The 24,692-nt window shown below is 33.0% G+C and overlaps 1 protein-coding gene across 5 annotated transcripts in view; it reads right to left on the bottom strand.

Annotated features, from left to right (window-relative positions):
* The window catches only part of SNTG1 (syntrophin gamma 1), a 1,241,132-nt gene that overhangs the window by 460,979 nt on the left and 755,461 nt on the right, over positions 1-24,692 (bottom strand). For all 5 annotated transcript variants that reach the window (XM_056823896.1, XM_056823897.1, XM_056823895.1 and 2 more), the window contains 3 exons: positions 18,395-18,452; positions 15,651-15,694; positions 15,503-15,544 (listed from right to left, as the gene is read on the bottom strand). In XM_056823896.1, the coding sequence (XP_056679874.1) occupies positions 15,503-15,544; positions 15,651-15,694; positions 18,395-18,452 (144 nt within the window). The remainder of the gene's footprint in view (positions 1-15,502; positions 15,545-15,650; positions 15,695-18,394; positions 18,453-24,692) is intronic.

Below are 24,692 nucleotides of genomic sequence, written 5' to 3'. Positions count from 1 at the left end.
TTTAGTATGCATGTTCAGATTCAAACCTGCATGTTCAGATTCAAACGTACATCTTCTGCATCAAAGCCAGGTGAATTTTCTACTATATGTTAATTATATTTCTAAGAAAGTGATCTCACATTTCTTAGGTACTCTTATTTCCAAGGATCTCAATTTTAAATCCACTCAATTCATTTGAAGACTTGGAAACATTGTAAAACTGAAAATTAACTCATACACTCCAAAAATCTTAAAAGAAAGTGACTTTTCTAGTTATAATGTCCTGCCTTCCAGCTTGATTTCTACTCTCTGAGATAGTGAGTTGTGATCCTTGAAATTCTTCTAATTTTGCATATTATAACTAGATATTCTCTCATATTGATTTTTTTTTAAACCTTACCTTCTGTCTTGGAGTCAATACTGTGTATTAGCTCCAAGGCAGAAGAGTGGTAAGGACTAGGCAATGGGGGTCAAGTGACTTGTCAGATTTGAACCTAGGACCTCCCATCTCTAGGCCTAACTCTCAATCCACTGAGCTACCCAGCTGCCCCCATATTGATGTTTTACTATATCAATATAGCCTTGATCTCAAAACCAAACATTTCCCTTCTATATTTTCACATTTACTTCTCCCATTCCTCCAATCTCTGTCTTCCTGACACCCTTGGAAATTTTATACTTCACTTCTGCCCCTCCCAAGATAAAATTGTCAATTCTAATCTCATTACCTCACTGTTAACTCAGCATAGGATAACTTATACCTTCCTGCCTCCCTTAGCTTCCTCTCCCCTCTAATTTGAGGGCTGGAGAGGGGATCACTTAATTCCTCCAAAAGTTTTCTTAATAAAGGGCAGGAACTGAGTTTCCAAATGACTCTACTTTCCATCTAAAGTCCTATTGGGCTTCAAATCTCCAGAGCAAGATGGACACATGAGAAGGTGCCTTTCATGATTCTGAATTGACTTTCCCCATTAGATTGTAAGCTCCTTGAGGCAAAAACTCTTTCTTTTCCTAATTTGTATGCCCAGTGCTTAGGATATCTAGGATACCTTAGTACCAGGGATAAAGTAGGAACTTAATAGATATTTAATTGATTCAATTGAATCAGGATCTTTTATCTCCATCTCTGTGTGTATGTGTGACTTTAGTCTTTCTCTCTTTACTGTTTTTTTTTTTGTAGCATCCAAGGAATATTCTTATCTTGAAAGTATTGTTGATGTATTGATTTTGTAACCTAGATACTCATGTACTAGCCTCATAGTCATATTATTTCTTGATCATTGTATTTCCAAATCTACAATCCAAAGGACAAAAGAATTCCTGGGCAGGACATTAGTTGTCCAGGGTCCTAGCTCCCTGGACAACTCCCTGGAGAGTTGACAACAACTGGTTGTCAGACCACATTCCATACCAGGTCACATTTTTTATTATCCTCCTCCTCTTTGATCATATGGTTGTCAATTGAACCAATGTTAAATCCTCTGCCATGTCACATGTTCACTAGCTACCTCCCTCTCCACATTCCTGGGTTCTCCAGTAAAAGATTAGGGAGCTCTCTCCCAGCTCTCTCTACCACCAATAGAGGGGCATGCACGCTGGAGCCCATGTTGTCCAATTCTTAGTCTCTGAGTCTTTATTCCTTTGTTATGCTCTCTCTCTCTCTCTCTCTCTCTTTCTCTCTCTCTCCTCTCTCTCTCTCACTTTTTGTCCTCCTCGCACATTTTCCCTCTTTTCAGTTCCCAATTCTCCTCCTCAGGTATCCACACAAGAGTATATTAATGTGTATAATTGGAAAGGCACATTTTTTTCTCTTTTCCCAAAAACTTTATCAAGACTCTCCTTCCCTGGAATCTATTTAAGCTAACTTCTCCCTCTTCTCCATATCCTATAGGTATTTGAAAAGTTTTTACCTTAATGCTAACATTTTTCAACAATCCATTCAGTATTGTAATTTAGCTTTCATCTCCATAATTCTCCTACTAGAACTACTCATTTAAATGTTTCTTATGACCTTTTGAATTTTGAACATTGAATCAGATAATCTTTTATCAACCTTTTTTTCAGAATTGTTGATTGCCTAGTCTTTAATGTTCATTAGTCTTCTTTGCACCGAACAAGAAAGAAATAGAGTGAGAATAGAAATGGAACTTGTACTAAGAATATTTCATCACAAAAATTCAAATCTCTTGAAGTTTGTGGAGAGGCAAAATCAAGATAAAAATGGCCCATCTAAAGGGATGTAGCAACCAAATGGTTGGTAAGTTAGAACTATATTTAATTGCTAAACATATTGGTGTTATATATGTCAAGTTTTGTAAGAAGATTTTGATGTCAAAACAGAAGGAAAGAGACAAATGAATATTAAGTATCTAATAGAGAGGGTAAAGCATTCATTATCAAGATGACACAGATGTGAGTTTTGCACTGTAAATAATTTATGTAATTTTCAGCATTCAGTGGCTTACATGCATGTGTGTTATACTTGTTTACTCCTCCAGTCCTGCGTCCCCTAAATTAGTTTTACCTGGAGAAACTTCATTGCTATCAGCAATTTTGCTCTTTGGAAAATACCATCCTTAAACAAGCAATGAATTATTTACAGAATTGAATTTGTTACTTTGAAAAGAAAATATTACTCTCTAAGTAATACGTACAGCATGCTAATAAAAGAAACACAAGTATTTATAATGGGCTTGGATCTTGTTTTTATTGTTCAAATCATGGTTTATTAAGAAATACTGGATTCTAACAATATTAACTTTGCCCACATATTCCCAAAATAACTGGATCATAGTAAGCCTTAAATGATTTCATGCTTGATTTCTTTCAGTGATAGTACATAGAAAGGAAAATAAATGTTCTGTAATGATTAGTACTTCTTAAGAAAGTATTTATCAATTAGATTTTGAGAACCTATTTCTGAAAGACTAAAAGCAATGCAATTTTTACAAGTTAAGGGAAACATGATTTGTAAGTCAATGATATTTAAACAACTGTTACAAAAATCTGAATGATTTGCCTGCCAAATCTATACTTCTAGTTTTCTCCCATGTGACTCATAAAATCCCCAGTGTTTTTCCAACACATGTATTTATGCTGTGTTAATCTTGTAGTAGTCTTTCTTTCCAATTTAAAACTCCAAAAAGTATTTTGGACTTTACGCACCGGATTTATATTGAGTATAAATTATACACAATTAAAATGTCACTGCTTAGTGCTTAGCGACAGTTTGCTAAAAAGGGAAATATTTTGTTTTCATTTTTAGAATTTTTTATATCCCCTCACATAATTCTGCTCCTTATTTTGCTTTGCTCTTGAAAAGAATTATAGAACTCTGTGGTAACCATTTACTTTAGTACTTATTGGAAGATCATGACTTCAGAATTAGAATAATAATTATTGGTACTTTCTGTAGATCCAGTGGGAGATTGCAATGCCTTCAGAGCTACACTTTTTAGGAAACACTGCTTGTGTTCTTGGAAGACAAAATTAAGGGGCATACAGTAAAATAATTATTGAGCTAATATCTGGTGCCAAAATTAAAATCAAACATTTCTCAAAGATTATTTTTATACTATTCAAATTTCACAATGTCTTTCATTCTCTATCTCTTCACATAGAATCATCACATAAAACAAAGAATATTTTAAAGGGGAAAAAGACATAAAGAGGGGGGAAATTACCCCAAAATTTTATATATTAAAAATTATATATATACCTATATATTTATTACAGACTAATGGCCCTCTCCCCTCTTTAAATTAGTATTAAGTCTTCTCATGTCTATTTCCTCAAGGATCTCACATTTCTAATGGGATAGTAAACTCACATTAAGGGTTCAATTAAAAGTCAGATAGAAAGATCTCTTGGTCCTCAAGGAACTTTGGCAAAACAGGTAGTTTCCATTTCTTTAATATTTTTCCACTGATAAAATCATATCAGTTTCTTATACTAAAACAGTTGATAAGGCCAAGGTCTTTGATGACAAGAACTTTCTTTTTTAGGTCTTCAATAGATTTAGCTCTATCATCTACAGAAGGTGTTGTCAGCCTTCACATTCACATGAATTGCTTCCTAGGATGAAGGCTTTGGACACTATGCTAGAAGCAATGCTATTCCAGAGGCTCTTGGGATCCAGGTCATGCTCTGTTGCCTTCAGGGTATGAAAGATGATGGTGGGCAAAGTTGTAGTGCTCTTGGTTTGACTTACCTGTCACAGGGTGCCCCTTATACCTTCATCATGCTGTCTTTTTGTTTCAACTACATTGACTTACCTGCCCTGTGAGTGGTATGTGTTTGGCAGCTGGTGAGAATAGTTGGACCTCTTTCCACAGGTATTGTTTACCTGGATGATGGCTACAAGGACTGGACTAGGAGTAGGATTAATTGAAGGGGAAGGATAATCATTCCATAGGCTTTGGTCATCACCTTCCTTTTGGTAGCATTCATTCAGCAGTTGTTGGTGTTTATAAGGAAGTTAAGACTCTTCCACAATCAATTTTCTTCCACAAAGACTTGATGATGGCTAAAGGGACATGGCTGAAAGCAGATTTAGTACAATGGGAGATATTCTATCATTGCTATCCTTAATTATTTAACACTGTGGCTGAGTTCCTTTGCTTCCAATTCTTTTTCTATTCTATTCCTTTGATCTAGTTCTCTATAAATTCACCAGTAACAAATGGCTTAAGACAAATGTTGTCATAGATTTCATAGGATCATAATGAATAATTTACTGGAAGAATTACTATAATCTGTTTGACAGAATTTTATTTACATTTTTGAATTGATAGTTTTTAATAATCTTGATGCTCCTTTTTCCTTTTGTTCATATATGGCTTAGCTATTACAACTAGATTTACATCACTAAAGGAATCTGATATAATGTTTCCTTTCTCAACTTTAAGTAATAATTTTTATAGTAGTGCCATTGATTATTCTTCAAAATTTTGATAGAATTTGTTTGTAAATGCATTAGAGATAGAAATTATTGTGTTTCCCTTCTCTGTGGTAGCTATTTTAGGTAGTTAGCATAGAGACTGGATTACAATTTCTGTTTGATCTTTTATTATTAAGTATCTTATAGTTTGAAGGTTTTCATCATTATTTCTACTTTAGTTTTTTTTTTGGTATATCACTATGAATAAAAGGTTTTCATAATACTTTTTATTTCTTCCAGTTTTGTTGTGATTTCTTTCACCTGGTGTACATGCTATTTTAATTTGATTGATCTACTTTTAAAAAATAAAATGGGCTAGGGGGCAGCTGGGTGGCTCAGTGGATTCAGAGTCAGAGATGGGGGTTACTGGGTTCAAATCTGTCCTCAGACACCTACTAGCTGTATGACCCTGGGCAAGTCTCTTAACCCCTATTGCCAAGCACTTACCACTCTTCTGTGGTACTAATATACCCGGTATTGGTTCTAAGATGGAAAGTAAGGCTTTTAAAAAATAAGATAAAATAAAATTGGCTAAAAGTGTATCAATGTTTTTTAGGCTTTTAAAAGAACAAATACTAACTTTCATTTATTATGTATATTCGTCATAGGATTTTTTGTTCTAATTTAATCTCTCTAATTTTGAGTAACTCTCCTTTTATGGTGATCTGTTGCATTACTAAATTGTAAGTATACACTTTTTAATTCTCTCACTTTCAATTTGTTCAAAGGAATGTTTGGAGATATTTTCCCCCCTTCAGGTACTGCTTTACCTTTTTTTTTCTAGAAATTGTGATATGTTGCTTTATCTTTACCATTTTCTAATATAAATCATGTCCCAGGGTCCTTTGCTATTGAACTCTTTCCATATTGATATAGATGAATTTCTCCCCTGAGGTGGAATAGAGTTAGTACAAGTAGAAGAGTTCCAATCTTCTCAGTATTCTTTAAAACTCTTCAATCTTCAAGTTGCTTTAGGTGCTTCCAGCTTCCAGCTTCAAGGGGAAAGATGGAAGAGGGACACTATTTATGTTGCTGAAAGTAAAGACACTGGAAAAACATGAGAGGAACTGATAATTTCCATCTTGTCCTTACTCCTAGCCTGCCATGCTAGAGATTTGGTGGAGTTTTTCTTTGGGTGAGATCCAGGACTCTTTCTTGTTTGTAATGAGTTATCTTATTCCCAGAGAGAGAGATCCTTCACTCAGTATTGTGTGCTATGAACTCTTCTATGCACATCTTTTCTTTTCTTTTCTTTTTCTTCCTCTTATTTTCTTTTTAAAACTTACCTTCTATATTATAATTAATGCTATATATTGGTACTAAGGCAGAAAAGTGTTAAGTGCTAGGCAATGTGCCCAGGGTAAAACAGCTAGGAAATATTTAAGGTCATACATGAATCCAGATATTCCTGATTCGAGGCCTGGCTCTATATCCTCTAAGCCACCCAGCTGCCACCTGTGTTTGCTTTTATAATAGCATGATTGTAACTCCTAGTTGTTGTTGTTGTTGTTGTTATTGTTGCTTTGATTCACATAATGCATAGTCAATTTTATTTTGGTCCCTTCTTTTTTATTCTTTACTTGTTTCTTTTTCTTTAGCTATGTTTCTTATAAGGAACAGATTGCAATATATTTATTTTTACTTTTAAAAATTCAGTTCTCCCTACCCTCCCCAAACTATGGAAAGCATCATTTGGCTATATCATTATCTATATCTATTTCTATATCAATGTATATGTACACACACACACACACACACACACACATATATATATATATATATATATATATATATATATATATATATATATATATATATATATATAGAGAGAGAGAGAGAGAGAGAGAGAGAGAGAGAGATAGTCTTCCATGCTTTCACTTTTCAGTTCATTAACTGGTGGTGAAAATTTACAAATTTTTTCAGATATTAAATATGAAGCTGTATATAATATTCTTTTAGTTCAACTCATTTTATTCTTCATTATCTCACATCTTCATTATTCTTTATCTCTTTCCATATCTGATGATTGTTTCTCACAGTGAAGTAGTATTCCATAACAATTATATACCACAATTTGTGTAGCAGTTCCCCAACTGATGGGCATCACTTTCTTTTCTTTTCCAATTCTTTGCCACCACAAAAAAGACTTCTATAAACATTTTGGAACATAGATTTTCTTTTCCTTTTCCCCTGATCTCCTTGGGGAAAAGAGGCAGCAACACTATTGTGGGGTCTAAAGGTATAGAGAGTTTTATAGCTCTCTGAGCACAATTCCAAATAGCTCTCAAAAATGTTGGATCAGTTCACAGTTATTCCCATAGTGTATTAGTGTCCTCACTTTTCAACATCCTCTCCAATATTTCTCATTTTAGCTAATCTGATTGGTGTGGGATGATACCTCTGAATGCTCTTGTTTTGTATTTCCATAATCAGTCATGAATTAGAGAATTATTTCATATATATATATATATGTGTGTGTATGTGTGTGTGTGTGTGTGTGTGTGTGTGTGTGTGTGTGTGACTTTGATTTCTTTAGTGGAAAAAAAGTGTCTGTTCATATCTTTTGCCCATATATGAATTGGAGGAATGACTCTTATTTCCATAAATGTGACAAAGGTTTCTATATAATTTTAATTTGATCCCTCTCTGTTAGACTTTGATTTTTGTAAAGTATTTCTTTCATTTTTATTGCACTTTTTGATCCACTCCTTTTCAAAGATAAGTTTGCAATTTCTTGCATTTGCCTCTAATGTGTCTTTCTGCTTTCAATTGCAATATTTTTCATTTTTATTTAGGAAGTCAGTACCTTGCTTCTTCAGTTACTATTTTAAAAAAATCTACTTTGATCCAACCCTATCCCCAAAAGTTTTCTTCTCCTTCATATTGTTATTGTTTTTTCTTAGTTTTCAGGGTTTATTTAACTTATTAACTTTGATTCTCACATTTAATCTCAGTTTCAATTGAATGTCTTAAACTGGAAGTCCTGTAGATATCTTAAATGAAACATGTCCCAAACTGAATAGATTATCTTCTCCCCCCTTCAATTCTTCCATTATATCTAATTTCCAAATTATTGTAGAGGGTACCACCATCATCCCAGTCACAGAGGCTCAAAATCAGATATCATTCTTGATTTCCCATCTCTTGCTGTCCACATCCTGCCTTCTCTGTATCCAGTATGGTGCAATGTACTACTTATTCTACCTTTCTAATATTTTTCATACATAACCCCTTCTCTTTTGAAATAGACAATATCATGGAATAGGCCTGCATTATTGCAATGGTCTCTATTAAACTCTCCTTTTATATCAGAATCAATACTATCTATTCTAGTGAAAAAGAACAATAAGGGGTAGTTCTTGTAAAGTTAATTGACCTGCCCAGAGTCACAAAACTAGAAAGTGTCTGTGATCAGATTTGAATCCAAGTCCCCCTTAATACTAGTATTAACCATTTAAGATGATCTTCATTTATACATACATCTGTGTCTGCATGTGAATACCATTTGGATTTTCAGAATATATCATTTCATTATTTTCTGAAGTAAACCACTATGTGTCATGGAGTTTGGAACTCAGTTCTTTTTATTGGGTAGGTCTTCTGATTCTTTCATTTGGCTGCTTTGTTTTCTTCATTCAGAAGTCCCAGGTAGCTTTCTTATATTATATCTTACATTACCCTGCTCACACATTTTTTTACTTGCCATATTATTCAGGGGGAAGGAATTATGATCCTTATTTGATCTCTACACATCCTGTATTTGAGATTAACATGTTTTTCTTATATGGATTTAGTGCTTTCTCTTAACATTATTATTTTTGCTTCTCTTCTTTCTAGAATAATTAGTTGTTTTCATCCTCACTTCTTTGGAGTGACATATAATCATAGTTTCAGATTTTTATTGTCTGCCAATTATTCTTCTGTAGAGATCATACCTTCTAATTTTACAATTTTTATTTTTCTCAAATGATTTGTGAACATGTTTTTATGTTTGATGCTCTCAGGGCCATCTGCTTCATCAAATGTTGGCTTAATTTCCTTTTTCTTGTATTATTCAATTAGAAATGCTTAAATTTGGTCATATGTTTGATTTTCCTCACCCCCCCCCCCTTATATTCTCCTATTGCTCATTTTTATCTCCTTCCCTTTGATGCCAATTTCCCTGAGGAACAGACAAGAAAGTCTTCTCTGCTTCCTCCTACAGAGGCAAATTCACTTTTCAGTGACTTCAGTCTCTATCCCAATTAGCATTTGGGTAAGCAGAATAGGTCCCAGCTATATTTCAATCCCCTTTCCTTCAAGCCTAGGATAGCCCACCCCTTCCACTATCACCCTATCCCAGTTCCCTCTATTTTTTAGTTCTTTGTATGAACTCTTCTACTCTAGAAGTATACTGCTACTCCTGGTAGAGCACACTGATAACTTTCCTAAAGCTTCCTTCCTCAGCACAGAAAAAGAGTAGTTATCAGAATTGAAGTATACTGTTTTTCTCACACAAAAAGTGGAATTTTTGGAGGGGCAAGTGTGGTAGCAAAGATTGCATAGCACTTAGGGGATTGCTGAATGGATCCTGGTGTACAATCTTTTCTGTCCATTTGTGATGCCTTACAAGGTCATAGGAGTTAGTGGGAGTGATAGGTATGGAGTGAGCTCAGAAGGGGAAAGGGATTACTATTCTACTGGTAATTCATAAGACTGTTGCCTTGCTGGGGTTTTTCATATCTAGACACAGAGAGACTTACTAAATTTCTTGTACATAATTCTTATTTGGAGTAGGGGTTGAAAGCACCCTGAATACTAATGAAAATATCTACAATTTTGATAGAGATATGTCAGTTCTAATTTAAGATCCTAATCAGCAAAGACAAATAGCTTTTGAATCGCAAAAGATATAGATTAAATATTGAGATTTTTTCACTAAAATTTTTCTTTTGTTCATGCTTCAACATTTTTTGTTTGCTTTGCTTTTTGCTTACTTAAGGAAGTCAAATATTGTTTTTAGTCTCTGTGAGGCATATTATTTTCTTATATGTACTTAGAGTTGTAAGCAAGTAAGCATATATATATAAATACATAAATGCACACACATATATATGTTTTATTTAAGTTGAAAAACACAAAAGATTAATATACTAGGTTGAAAAAAAAGTTTGTGTGGACTTTCAACTTTACCAGAATCACTTCCCTAGACTTATTCCACAAACCAGAAATGAACCTATCACCAACCTCTCACATGTCCTCCTAAAGCTTAATTTTATTATTTTTTAACATTACTGTCTCCTTTCAGTCATTTAAATTCAACAACAACAAAATTAGAATTAAAAGCATTTTAAAAATTAATAGAATAGGACAACTATTTTTGAAAGCAATGAATTTCCATAGAGCATTTAACTTCTTTTTTGAGTCAATAAAAGAGATAAATTGTACTTAAATATTATAATGAATCCCCAAGTAATAAAAACCAAATCTTTTACCAAAAATAGTTTATTGCACAAAACTTAAGGAATTTCTATGTACATAAAATCTTTTTTAATTAACAAAGTGTCATGTTTTCCTCAAATTATTCTCTAAAAAGGGCCCCAACCTGAAGAATACATTTTTATGTATGAATCATTTTTATATGTATGTGATTTTAATTTTGATTAGCTAATATATATTTCCACAGATAATTGAAAACCATTTGGCATACTAAAGCTTTTCTATATTGGTCCATACTATGAACCAGAGTAGAGTTGGGACTATAGTATAACAAAGGGCTTTCAAAACCTGAACTTACAAATTTGCCTTGGATTAGGTAGGCATGAGACACTTGACTCTATACCCAATTTCATGCCATATGAACTCTTGTTGAAATAATGTTCTCAGGCATTTCTTTTTAAAAATTCGATGGTCCTATTAAATCAGTCCAAGACATTTTTTAGCACTTATGAAAGTAACAATACCTATCCATGCTAGATCTAGAGTTCTATAATCTGGTTTACTATTCCTTTTACAGGAAAACTTTACATGAAATAGATAGTTTCAGCTGAAGAAAATGTGTATTTCACAAGGCATTGTCCAAGTATACCTATCAATATGTACCATGGGGCATCTCTCTTGAGGAATGTGTGTAAGGCTGTCCAGGCAAATGTTTAACAGTGGGCCCTTCTATGTAAAACATATGCCTATTGCACAATTTTAAGCTTAATGTCCGTCATTAATATTTTTCCATCACTTTTGTAAGACAACAATCAACAAACAAGGAAATAAAGTCCTGACTTGTTGCATTTCCTGATTTCCCTGGTGTAAATCTTTATACTGGAAATCAACAATCAACTCTTTTCAAGTTAATCTAAGCCAGCTCTAGCCTATCATTGAGTAATATATATATATATATATATATATATATATATATATATATATATATATATATATATATATATATATGTGTGTGTGTGTGTGTGTGTGTGTAAATATATGTATGTGTGTGTGAATGCATGACCCTGTATGTCTGAAAGTGATAAAGAAGACATTAAATTATTATTAAAAAAAAACAAAACATAAGATGATTAGAATAAAACTGTTTCTGAAACTAGATATCTTTTTGGATCACTGACTTCCAATAAGAAATGTCAGGTCCAAATAAATATATATATATATAAAATGAATCAGAAAAAGCCATGTCCAGGAAGACTTGGCTAAAATATTTCCATTCTGCTGACAAAGTGTGGTATATGCTGGTGATGAATATAAGGAATGATGAATGAGATGATTTTAGAAAGAGTTGGAAAGACCTACATATACTGTTATAGAGTGAAATAAGTAGAACCAGGAAAACATTGTACACAGTAATAGCAATATTGTGGGATGATCAAATGTTATAGACTTAGCTACTAACAGCAATACAATGATCCAGGATAATTATGAGGGACCTATAAAAAAGAATGCTATCCAACTCCAGAAAAAGAGCTGTTGGAGGAGAAATTCAAATGAAAGCACATAATTTATCAATCGACTATTTGGGTATATGTTTTGGGATTTGTTTTTTTAAGATTATTCACTTATCAAAATGAATAATATGGAAATATGTTTCATGTGATAATACATGTGTAACCCACATAGAAATACTTACCAGCTCTAGTTGCTGAGAGGGAGAAAATTTGGATTATATAACTTCAAAAAACTTATGTGGAAGTTTGTTGTTAAAATAAAAACATAATAAAATGAAAATTAAAATGAAAATATTTCCATTCTATGAGTACAATGTGCCTTTTTTTCTACCTGAGGTGGCCTAGTCTTAAAAGTTCAATAAACATTATAAACCCAATGAAGGGAATGATCTATTTGTTCACATAATAATTGTGGAAAACAATAAAAATTCAGCCAGATTATTGCAAAGTCAGAGCTCACAGATATCTAAGTATATTTGCACCTCTATTTCTAAACTTGTTATGCTTAGTGAGGATTTTTTAAAAAAGAAGCATACTCCAAATGATCACATATCATTTGTAACATGCTCCTTTTCTCTGAAAAAAAAATGAGCCTAGCAAAGCTTATTAGTGCATTCTAATCTTTTATACTTCCCTAATCTGTTTCATCACAATTTGTCTAAGCATGTTGCCTATATCTGAGGAACAAATTGCAAACACTATTCCATCTAACAGCATGTGGTTGTAAAATAGATATGACTCCCCCCACCCCTTCCTGGATAATGAGTCTAAAGCCTCTTTGTATTTACAGCAAAGAAAAAGTTGAAAGTGTTATTTTTTGAACTTATGTGGTTCTATTAAAATTTACATATAAACAGAAACGGAATCAAAGTTTGGTCATGTGGAGTTCTTCTCTTATTTCTATATTCAAAAGGAAAGTTTCTCTATATTATTGCTAGAAACTGATAAAGAGGCAGTATAATAGATAGAGCACTTGCGTTAGAATCAGGAAGACCTACCTAGCTTCAAATCTTGTTTCTGAAAGAAACTGTATGGGTGGCCTCATAAGTTACTTCTCCTTTCACTGACCACAGGCAACTTTCTCCATCATAAATTATATAAAGAAAACTAATCTGCATTAAAACACTGAGTTTCTCACCAGGAGCATCCTCCATTAAACAAGAATTTGGTAAGAAAAATAATAATTCATTGTTTTCTTTTATTAATGTCATTAAATCTATTTTAATGGTCTGAATTAGCATGGGGTGTTAAGGTACAGAAGCTTTATAGAATAAGTAGCAAAATATTTTTATATACAGTGATCACTCACTTATCTTTATCAAAGGGATTATGACCCCATGATATGTGAACAGACTGATTCTACAGTCACTGAGCCAGTCAGCACCCAGATACAGAACATAGTGCTAAGGTTGATTGCCTTTGAATGAGCAGTAATGGGGTACTGCATTTTCACTGTGTACAGTATGGTATTCATCTGCAAAGTCCGGCAATATAGCAAAAACTCAGGCATACAGGAATATATATATATATATATATATATATATATATATATATTTCTGTATGTCTGAGTTCTATATGTCTGAGTTTATTGAGTAAGAGCTAGACAATAGGGATTAAGTGACTTGCCCAGGGTAACAGAGCTGGGAAATGTCTGAGACCAGATTTGAACACAGGAATTCCCATCTCTAGACATGGCTTTCAATCTACTGAGCCACCCAGCTGCCCCCTAAATATATATATTAAAAGCCACAATACAGTAAAGCCACAATAACCGAACCAAGACATATCAAGGGATGACTGTATATATATAGTAATAAGTGCTTCTCTTTCCCCTGATGAAATAGTTTTCTTGAAAGATGATATTCTAATAGACAGAATATAATATAATATAATATTTCCCAAAGCATATTCCAGAAGCTACTTAAGGGAATGTACCCTTTAAGCAAATTGGTTCTGCTTTTGCTGAATTTCCAAGGAGTCTGCCACTTGAAGATAATGACTTCCAACCAGTATTTCACATAACCAGGAATTCCTGATTCTACCTCTGGGGTATAGTCCACGTATATGACCATTCTCTCAGCTTTTGTTTCTCCAACATGATCTAGTTCATAGGAGTGTAGGCCGGGAGCTAGAAGAAATGTCAGAGGCCATTTAGCCCAGCCTTCTCAGTTTACAGATAAGGAGACAGATGCTTAGAGGTTAAGTTACTAGCATACTTTTACGCAAGTAAAAAGACAACAGAGGAGTTTTCAAACATGAGCCCTCTGACTCCTGAATCAATGTTTTCTTTTTACTGTACTACTGTCTGCTTCTTCTAACAAAAGCAGCACTTTTAGCTGAATTCACATAGTAGCACTCTCTTCTCTGTAAAGCCTAACCTCTCTAAATCTTTAATTAGAATGATGAGCTAGGCTAACCACCAGCATGCACCCATTTCCCACATCAATACACATATCGAATCTTATGCCTGAGGGCACACTTTACCTCACATCAGGCTAAATCACTAACTAGAAGATTTCTGACAATCTTAGATGATCTGCATAATCCCACTTGGCTCCTAAAGAGATCTAATGGGGAAGCTGAGAGCTACAGGAATGCTTTATAGGGTCCTGAAAAAAAATGGTGATATTCTTGGTAGGAAGTTCTCAAAACAGCATGAATACAGAACAGAAAGGAACATCAGAGGCTATCTGGTCCAATGCTCTCATTCTACTGATGAGGAAACTAGGAGCCAGGCGATCATGTGATTTTAAAATGAAATACAAGTGTTATGATTCAGGGGCCAGATTTGAGCCCAGTTCTCAAGAATCAGTGTTCTGGAGGACAGAGCTGCCTTTACCCCTCACATGTGTTTGAGGATGTCAAGTTTTATGTTTCCTATATTTGAACCTGGAGATATGATAGGGACTCTTCTGAAGATAGAGAAAAAAGGAGACTTTGTCAAAAAGGAGCATGTCCTGGGTTCAGAAAGTGACATAGATAAAGAGAAGAGCCTAAATAGAAAGAAAAAGAAAATAAATGGGAAAAAATAGGAAGAAAAAAAGAGTGGCAAATGCCATAGGAAGCATTATTCTATTTTTCAACTATCTAACTAAATGGGGAGGAAGGAACAAAGCATTATCATTTCATGTCCTCCCAATTGCAGTTAATATTGCAGAAAAGATACTTATGAGCTGTTTCTACTCATGAAATCAGAAGACCTGGATTTAAATCCTAGCTGTCCCAGTTACTACATCTGTGAACATGTCTATATTATGTGCTTCTCTCAACTTCAGTTTCATTATATGTTAAATAAAGGGATTTAACTAGGTAACTTCCAAGACACATTCAGGTTGAAGCCCATAATTCCTTGATCCCATAGAGTCCATGGTCCCCACAACTGGTGAAGAGTAACTCATTAATAAAGAAATAATGGTTGATGAATATAAGAAAAATGAAGCAAATGTTCACAGAAAACAACCCCAAAGATGAACTTTGAAAACTAGTATACATTTAATTTTAGAGTATAACAATTGGAATCTAATAAGGTAGGGAAAAAATTAGGAAAGACACCCTTGCAGAATGGATATTTGGGAAGGGCATTAGGCAAATGCCACATCTTTGTCTGAACATAAATTCTCTTTCATTAAGAAAAAAAAAATTAGAGCAAGCTTACCACTTCTTCATGTCTGCATTTTCTCACATTAATTCCATTAATCTGCAATGAAAATAAAGTTGTCTTGCTTTGCATCTTGTAAAATGAGTTCATATTTTTCTTTTAAGGGTAAACTATGAGCAAAGATAGATCTACTATGTTAACATACCTGCAGAATGGCATCCCCTATGAAGAGCAGTCCTGAAAGTTCAGCTACAAATAGAGAAAAAAAAACAAATGATTTATGCATATTTTTCTGACTGAATCAAAGAATTGAGAGTATAAATACATATATCTACTGCTAGAAATCAAATAAAAAATTCAGAGTCAAGATAACCCAGACCTTTAATTTAATAAATGAAAAAACTGAGTATCAAAAATGTATTGTGATTTATAAGACGTTACATAGGTAGTAAGTGGCAAAGGCAGGGTTTAAACCTAAGTCCTATCATTTCAAATCTATTATTCTTTCTATAGCACCACAAAGAATGTCAAAAACAATGGAACCAAAATAATCCTCATGACATTGCATTAAATCGTTCTAATAAAAATACCCATTTAGAAAATGCTTCTCCAAATGTAAAATACACACATAGGCCTTTATGTGTATTTGCTTTCCTGGGGGTAGCTAGATGGCACAGTGGATAGAATACTGGGCCTGGAGTCCAGAAGACTCATCTTCCTGCCTTCAAATTATGCCTCAGACAGTTTTTAGCTCTGGCACCCTAGGCAAGTCATTTAACTGTTTGCTTCAGTTTCCTCATTTGTAAAATGAACTGGAGATGGAAGTGGCAAAAAATATCTTTGCCAAAAAACAAAAACTGAAATAATAGGGTCTTGAAGAGTAATAAATATGTCTTCTACTTAAGCTCAACAGAGCACTACAATACACTCTACAAAGTCATTGCGATATAATTCTTAAGAGTCTCTTCTCCATGTAGATTTCTGACACTCATATTTCTAAAGCACTAGAGAATTAGTTTCAAAATTTCTTTTTAGATATTATCTAATTTCCATGATTTCAATCTAAGACAGTAAAATTGCTTCCAAAATATATATCTGAACTTTACATGGAAAGAAACATATTAGTTAGTCTTTTTAGTTTAGATGGCTAATTTAAGCTTCAGATCTACTTGAAATCAACACCCCAAAAGGATCAGGTTTATTCCCATCACTGAAATTCTCCAAATGAAGCCTGAATAACTACTTGTTAGAGGACATTCCCATCCAGGCATTCGTCAGATTTGATGACCTTTATGCTCCCTTCTACTTCTGTAACTACATGAATGTTTGTTTATTGAAAAAGATATTTGAAAGCTCTTAGAAACCATAAAGTGCTCCATTAACATAACTAAAATAGATGAGTCTTATGTAGTGGGAAAAGTCTTGTGTCTGGAGTCAGAAGACATGGGCTTGAGTGTCTTCTGCCACTTTTTCTTTATTGACTTATTCGTTAGTGAGAGAAAAATAACTTTCACAATAAAGATCTCAGGTTCCTCACTCATGAAATGGTATCCTTGGAGAAGTTGCTTCAAAGGTCTCCTTTTCAGTATCTAATATGAAATGATTTCTAAAAAGCTACTTTCGTTGTCTGCCTTTTATGAAGCAATTTGTCTTTCATTGAGCTTTTGTGCTATATCCTTATTTTCCTCCAAATAATTTTTAAAACATTGAAAGAGTAAGATTTGAAAACTTAGGACTTTTCCATTTTCAGAGAAGTGACAAAGTAGAGGGTTTCTTTATATCTACTTGATAAAGGGACAAAGGAAAATAAAAATACAAATATAATGGATAGAGGAATAACTGGGATAAGGGGACAAAATTTCAAATCCTATCTCATGATTATGACCCACATGACATTGGCAAGATCACTTAATCTTCATTATTCTAGCTTTTCTCATCTGTGAGATGAGTGTCTGGATTAGATGGCCTCAGAGGTCTCCTCCAGTTCTGTATCTTTGATATCTTGCAGCTAACTGATATATTAGAAAGAGTTTTGCAAATGGAGTTAAGAAGACCTGAGTTTGAATCTTGCTCCAGACCATTAGTAGCTGTGAAAAAAGACTGGACAAATCATTTACACTTTTTCCACCCTCAGTTTCTTCATTTGTAGAATATGGATAGTAACATAATAACACATACCTAACAAGATGTTGATGATGTAATGAGATAAGATATATATAAAGTGCTTTGCAAAACTTTGCAAAAAATGCCATATAAATTTTAGCTATTATCATAATATAATTTTCTCCCCCAGTCGTTTGCTGGTTGCCATTTCTTTCATCATACCACCTCCAGCAGGTCCTCCTAGAAAAATGTTACCTGAGAACAAGAACCACCTATTATTTATATAGCTCTACTTTATTTGGATGAGGGTTACCTAATATAGGGTGATGCTTGGAGAGAAGAAATAATGGACTTTTTCTTGGGTTGTCAGAGAAATATGAAAAGGCACTTGATATTTTGATTATGAAGGAGGGAGCTTGTTTAAGGTGTAAAGAGCTTGTTAAAATTGGTTAAATAGATCTAAATAAATACTGCAATTTAGGGGAAAGGAAAAAATTCTGGGGAAAGCTAGGTGTCTCAGTGGATAGAGAGCCAGGCATAGAGGCAGAAGGTCTTGGGTTCAAATATGACTCTCCAGACACTTCCTAGCTGTGTGAAATTGGACAAGACATTTAACCCCCATTTACTAGCCTTCACTGCTCTTTTGACTTAGAAACAATATATAGTATTTATTCTAAGATGGAAGGTAAGGGTTTAAAGAAAAGAATAAATATTTATGATATTATCTATAAATTTTATAACATTTATTATTAAAAGATTAGGTTTTTAAATGTGATTATTATATTTTTCATCAGACCAAAAAAGCTGTTTAGAAAATAGAATTATGTAATATAAGTAGATACATACCTCTTTGTTCTTTGGAAATTTTTGAAATTACAACTGGAATGTTATGTTCTGCTCCTCCCTGAAAATAATTTAAAAAATAATTAATCAATTATTTAAAAGTTTAAAATACATTTATAGCTAAGAAAATTAGCAATTACTTTCCAAAACCATTTAGCATGTTTTAAGTGACTGGAATGGGGAACAAAACAACAACAAAAAATGTCCTATCTATTTCATGAATATAAATTAATAAAATTGCTTTCAAATATATCATAAAGAGTCAAATAGAATGCTAAATGGGCATAGTACACATTTTGAGAAAATATATATAAATTAATTTTTAAATGTTGCCTATGTCACTTGCTCTTAATTGTTAATTGTTTATGAAGGTGCCTTAATTCACTTAAATTATAAGATTATTGTATTCAGTCTTGACTGAATTATATTATCTTAAAATATTTCATAGTTCATATGAATTCCATGAATAATTGCTTTAGCATTTCAATATGTCTGCATACACTATCAAAATCATATGAAAATAAACTAGATGCTTTAGGAATAAAACAGCAAAAGAGATATATTTAACAAATTAAAAGTAAAATTTGGAAACTATTTAAATGGTTTTTTTCTCACTGAACTTCTGCTGGTCTGTTATGATTGCTATGTTGAAAACAAAACCTGACCAAAATTTAGATCAAACTAAGTAGTAGTGAAAGTCACAGTTAATTATGAAAAACAATTGACCCATTTAATCAAGTAATGCTGAGGTTCATTATTCAAACAATTGGATTTTCCTGTCTTCAGAATTTGATAACATGCTAAACACTCATTTTTCCTCAAAATAACAACAACAACAAAAAAAAAACCAAACACCCTTAAAACAAAACATTTCTTTTTTAATAGAAGCAATAAAACAAACACCTGGCAATATGTTCACATCTCACTTTATTAAGGTTTATGTATGAAACTCCCTATTATAAACAGGAAAGAATTGCTGGAGTTCAGTTTCTTTTATTAAAACCCTTGTGAATTCTGTATAGGATGCACAGGAAATGTTGCCATTATGCTTTCCCTTTGCACAGATTCCTTCCTCAGGGCACACAGGTGCTTCACAATTACATTATCTTTATAACTGAATTGAAATTTAGAATGTTACAAGGATATTTTATACAATTCTGCCTAAGTGTTCTGAAATCAGCACATTGAGACATTAAGCATATGTTCAGAAGGAAATTTTGATGATGAGTTATTCCTCTTTTCTGATATGCTGATAATGATACTTTCTAAAATAACTATAAGAGATTCATCACAAGAATTTACTTTCCACTGAACTCCAATAATTCATGACAATAAGTGCCTGGCTTTCCTTGGCTGCCATTTCTTTTATAAATTCAGGTAGCCACTAACTTATTCATTGGTTGATTTGTAAATTGGGGTTTTAAATCTTAGAAGTCATTTTATCCACAGGAACAATATAATAAGTATATATGTATGAGGGTGGTGTGTGTGTGTGTGTGTAACTGTGTGTATTACTGTGAATAATGTGAAATGGTCACATTTACGCTGTATATTTTCTTGGACTGGAATAAATTACTTTATATTACATAAATATAACTTTGAATAATGTGAATTTGAATTTGTTCATGGGATTTTCTTTGCACAAATTAGCACCCAGTTGTAGTTTATGTTCCCAACCTCTTTTTAAAAAATAAATTCTCAGAAATCAAAACTGTAATCACATGAAAAAAGGGTTCTAAATTCCTCCTGACTAGAGAAATGCAAATTAAAACATCTCTGAGGTGCCACCTCACACGTAGTAGATTGGCCAATATGACAGTAAAGGAGAATTATAAATGTTGAGGGGATATGGCAAAAGTGGGACTCTAATGCATTGCTATTGGAGCTGGGACTTGATAGAACCATACTGGAAGGCAATTTTGCCCAAAGGGCTTTAAGAGATTGCATGCTCTTTGATTCAGCTATACCACTACTGGGTTTGTACCTTAAAGAGATTTTTTAAAAATGTTTATACAAAAATATTTATAGCTGTGCTTTTTATGGTGGCATTTTTTTTTAAACTTGGGGTTTTTCCTCAATTGAGGAATGATTGCACAAATAATTGTGACATATGATAGTGATGGAATACTATTGTGATATAAGAAATGATAAACTGCTTGATTTCTACATGAAATGGAAAGACCTCCATGTACTGATATGGAGTGAAAGGAGCACAACGAGGAGAACATTTTACATAGAAAGTGAAACATTGTGGAACAATCAAATGTAACACACTGCTACTATAATAGCAATACAATGATCAAAAACAATCCTATGGAACTTATGAAAAAGAATGCTATCCACAGCTAGAGAAAAAACTATGGGAGTAGAAATGCAAAAGAAAAACATATGATTCATCACTTGTTTAAATGGGTATATGATTTGGAGTTGTGGTTTTTAAAAGATTTCTCTATTACAAATATGAATATGGAAATAGGTTTTGAGTAATAAGACATGCATAAACCAGTGGAATTGCTTGTCAGCTCTAGGAGGGGGGGAGAGAAGAAGGAAAGGAGAGAACATGAATTATGTAACCATGAAAAAATATTCTAAGAAAATAAAATAATATGGAAAAGAATAAAAAATACAAATAAATAAAAATAAAATTTTACCCATTCTTTAAAGCTCTCACTTTCCATGCCACTAGTGTCCTCATATCTCTCAAAGCACCTCACTGAGAGTATACTGCCATGTGTATCTCACCTCTCAAAGTTCTTCATACACTAAAGTCATCTACTTATCCTAATCAACAAAATCTCACTCGAAGAAGAATGATATAGTGGGTAGACTTGGAATAAAAAAAAAACAAGAAAAGAACCCCATATTACTTAGTAATTTATTACTTAGGAACCAGATAATCCTGGGGGATGAATTTCCATTTAGTCTCAGTTTCCCCATCTCTAAAATGGGAATAATACACACTTATCTGAGCTATGAGAAAAATGTTTTTTAAGGCATTTTCTAATGTCAATTTAGCTATCATTCCTTCAGCATAATTTATATCCAATTTACATAGATGTTAGGAAGAAAACTGTTAACTGGAACTAATTTATATCCCTTGGTGAATGACTAACCCCACACCAAAGGACCCAATAGTTATATTAATATTAATAGGCATTCATCTTCTTACTGAAAGGTAGTTTATATGGTCACAAAATACTTTGTGTGTATGTATTTGTGGGTACTTGCTTTCTGGTTCATAAATTGATGCTGCAAAAAATAAAGATCATTCAATATTCATCCTGGTAATTATCCTCTCAGCACTTGCATAGGCTAATCCTTAGACAACAGACAAAAAGATCATTGTTAGGTCTATAACTGAAGTATTCCCATCTTTATACTCTCTAACAGAACTTTCTTTGTAATGACTGATTAGACAAACTTTTGGGGAAGAACTTTAATAGAAGTTATCTCCTCTAATGAAATACTGTTGATTTTCAAAGACTCTTTGCCTTTGCCTTCTTGGCCTTCTCTTCCTCTGACTCCATGTATTTCTCTAAGATCATTAGATTACAAGAAAATGGGTCTAAAGTTGGAAAAAACCTTAAAGATCATGTATTCCAACCCCCTAATTGATGTTCAGAAATATAATATTATTTGTCAAAGATAAGTCAGATAGTAAGCTGCAACTCCTGGATTTGAACACAAGTTCTTCTACATTTTTCATGGTAGAAGAAGATAACAGTAATCATTTGTGTGTGTGTGTGTGTGTGTGTGTGTGTGTGTGTATAAAGAATATTTTTGTTTGGGGTATTGACTATGACTTTTTTAGGTGAATCTTATTTTTCCATTTAATTCTATTATGAATTAAAATGAAGTATTTTATGAAGGTATACCCTTTTAGAACTTAGTTTCTGTTACCTACTCAAATTGTTGACCTTTTCATATTCATTCCAGAAATCAGTCACACTTGTACATACCTAATATAAAATGTGACTTTTTCCTATACCTTTATATAGCACCAGAAATTGTCCTCTACTTATATAATCTATCGATGAATTATATGAGAAGGTCTCTAATGGAATCTCTATTATGACAGAAATTTTTATTTCTAAAAATTTCTTTTCATCTTCTATCATTCATATATATAGAGATAGATAGATAGATAAATCGATAAATAAGAGATGCTACCATATAATACAAGGTCAAACTAAAGCTACTTTGAGGTTAAAGACTAGGGCCCTGCAAAATAATATTTCATTTAGTCATTTCTATATACTTAGAATTCCATGAAAAGTATGAGGGAGGACCTAAATAAAAACACTACCCAAAATGTTTTAGAAAAAGTCTTTCCACATAATTACCCTCAATATTAAGATTATACAAACTACTACACAGAAAAGTTCCCTCCACCCCCATTTTATATATAATTTAAAGACTGTATACACTATTTTAAGAAACTTTAAGAGATTGAAATTTTGCCCATCCTTCCCCAGTCCAGAATCATTGACAATTCTGAACTTATATGAATGAATTTTACAGTGGAATGGGGCAATATATGCATGAGCCCATATATGTCAATATAAAATATTGACTGCATTGTAACTTAATGATAATAGGATTATTCCTTTGGTCTACATCATTTCTCAAAGAAATTAACATATACATACACACACAAACATAAATATACATATATGTATGTATACATCATTGTTGAGCAGCTCTACTAATTTAACCAAGGTGATGTTGCTTCATTGTAGTTTCATGCACAAATTCTATACTTTCTATATTTTCTTGCCTCTATGCCATTAATGTAATTGGCCACTTTTGTCATTGAAATTAAGTAATTACTAATACTTGTGCTTGGCAATTTTGACTCACTACCATCATTATGAATTGTCTTGATTATATGACATTAATACATTTCTTGGTTATCATGACAATGACTATGTTACATATATGTACTATGCTTTTCCCCTTCTTCTTGCTAAACACAGCAATATGAAGACTTGGCATGTGGTGCACCTAGTCTAGAAAAGATTACTTGAAGTATAGGGAAAAAGTTTCTTAAGTTAAATGAATAAAAAGTGAAATAAATGAATGAATGCATTATTACCTAAATATCTGAATGGAAGAATAGCTATTCTAAGTAATCTGTCAATTTAGCATCTCAGTTATTAAGAAATAATTATTTTGCATCTTCTCTGCACATTACATTATGAATGAGATAAAATAATAAATTGAATTCCAAGTCCTTATCCAGAAAGAGGCAGTTTGATGTCTCATGGACAAAAATATAAATCCAGACTGGATATATCAGTAGAATAGTAATCTATGAAGCAGGTCAAAAGGGATTATTACTGAATCTTCATAGTTTCCTATAGACTATTCCATGTTGTATAATTACCACATATTCCAGATTGTCCAGTACTGTCTTGATTACCATAAGCACAGAATTATAGAAGTATAAAGAATCTTAGAGATATTTTACCCCAGCTCCCCTGAGATGTGGAAATTAAAGACTATTGACTTAAAAGGACTTAGCAGAAGGTCACTTAGTGGGTTTTAAAAAGGCAAGATTCAAACCCGAGTTTTAAGACTCCAGGTTGACTATCTGTTTTTCACTATACTATACTGCCTTCAGAAGAAAAAAAAGAATGTACTTTCAGTGAGTGTCTAAAGCAGGAATAATACCTATCACACTATGTGTTCTGAATTAGTGTTGGAAAAGTTCAGTCATGATGCCACTTGCTCTATGCCTGAGTTGCCTTTGTGTTGTCATTTGTTTAATTTCTTAAATTTCAAGCCATTAAAATTATGGATTTTTGTCTTGAACTTTTCTGAAGAGATTGATTGAGGATTGGGTAAAGTGAAATTATGATGATAATAAAGGTATACAACATTAGCTCCTCAGTGACTAAAGTTCCATTCAATTTTAATACAAGTAATCCACCCACTATTACCAGTAGATTTCATCAGTAGCATCTCCATATCCCTTCCTTTAACCATCTCCTTTTTCCCCCCACTGGAAGCCTATTCTTGAAATCCCATGAAATAAAAATTTTGAAAGGAAGACATGTGATGCTGGGCTTCATTCAGACACATAAATATTGAAACTATTGTAAGGGGCTCTCTGTATGCAAAGAAAAGGGATAAAAGAGAATCAGTTCTGGTATTAAAATAATCAAAAAAATTGAATGGACCTCTCAAGAATAAAGATGAAGGCATTTTACTTTAAGAAGACTAACTTCCAACTCCCCCTAAACACCTGTGATTTTCAGAAATAATAATTTGAGATATTAAAATATTTGTGAAATCTTTG

This window comes from Monodelphis domestica, chromosome 3 (assembly GCF_027887165.1).
Source record: "Monodelphis domestica isolate mMonDom1 chromosome 3, mMonDom1.pri, whole genome shotgun sequence".
NCBI lineage: Eukaryota > Metazoa > Chordata > Mammalia > Didelphimorphia > Didelphidae > Monodelphis > Monodelphis domestica.
This window is presented reverse-complemented; position numbering and strand designations above follow the sequence as displayed.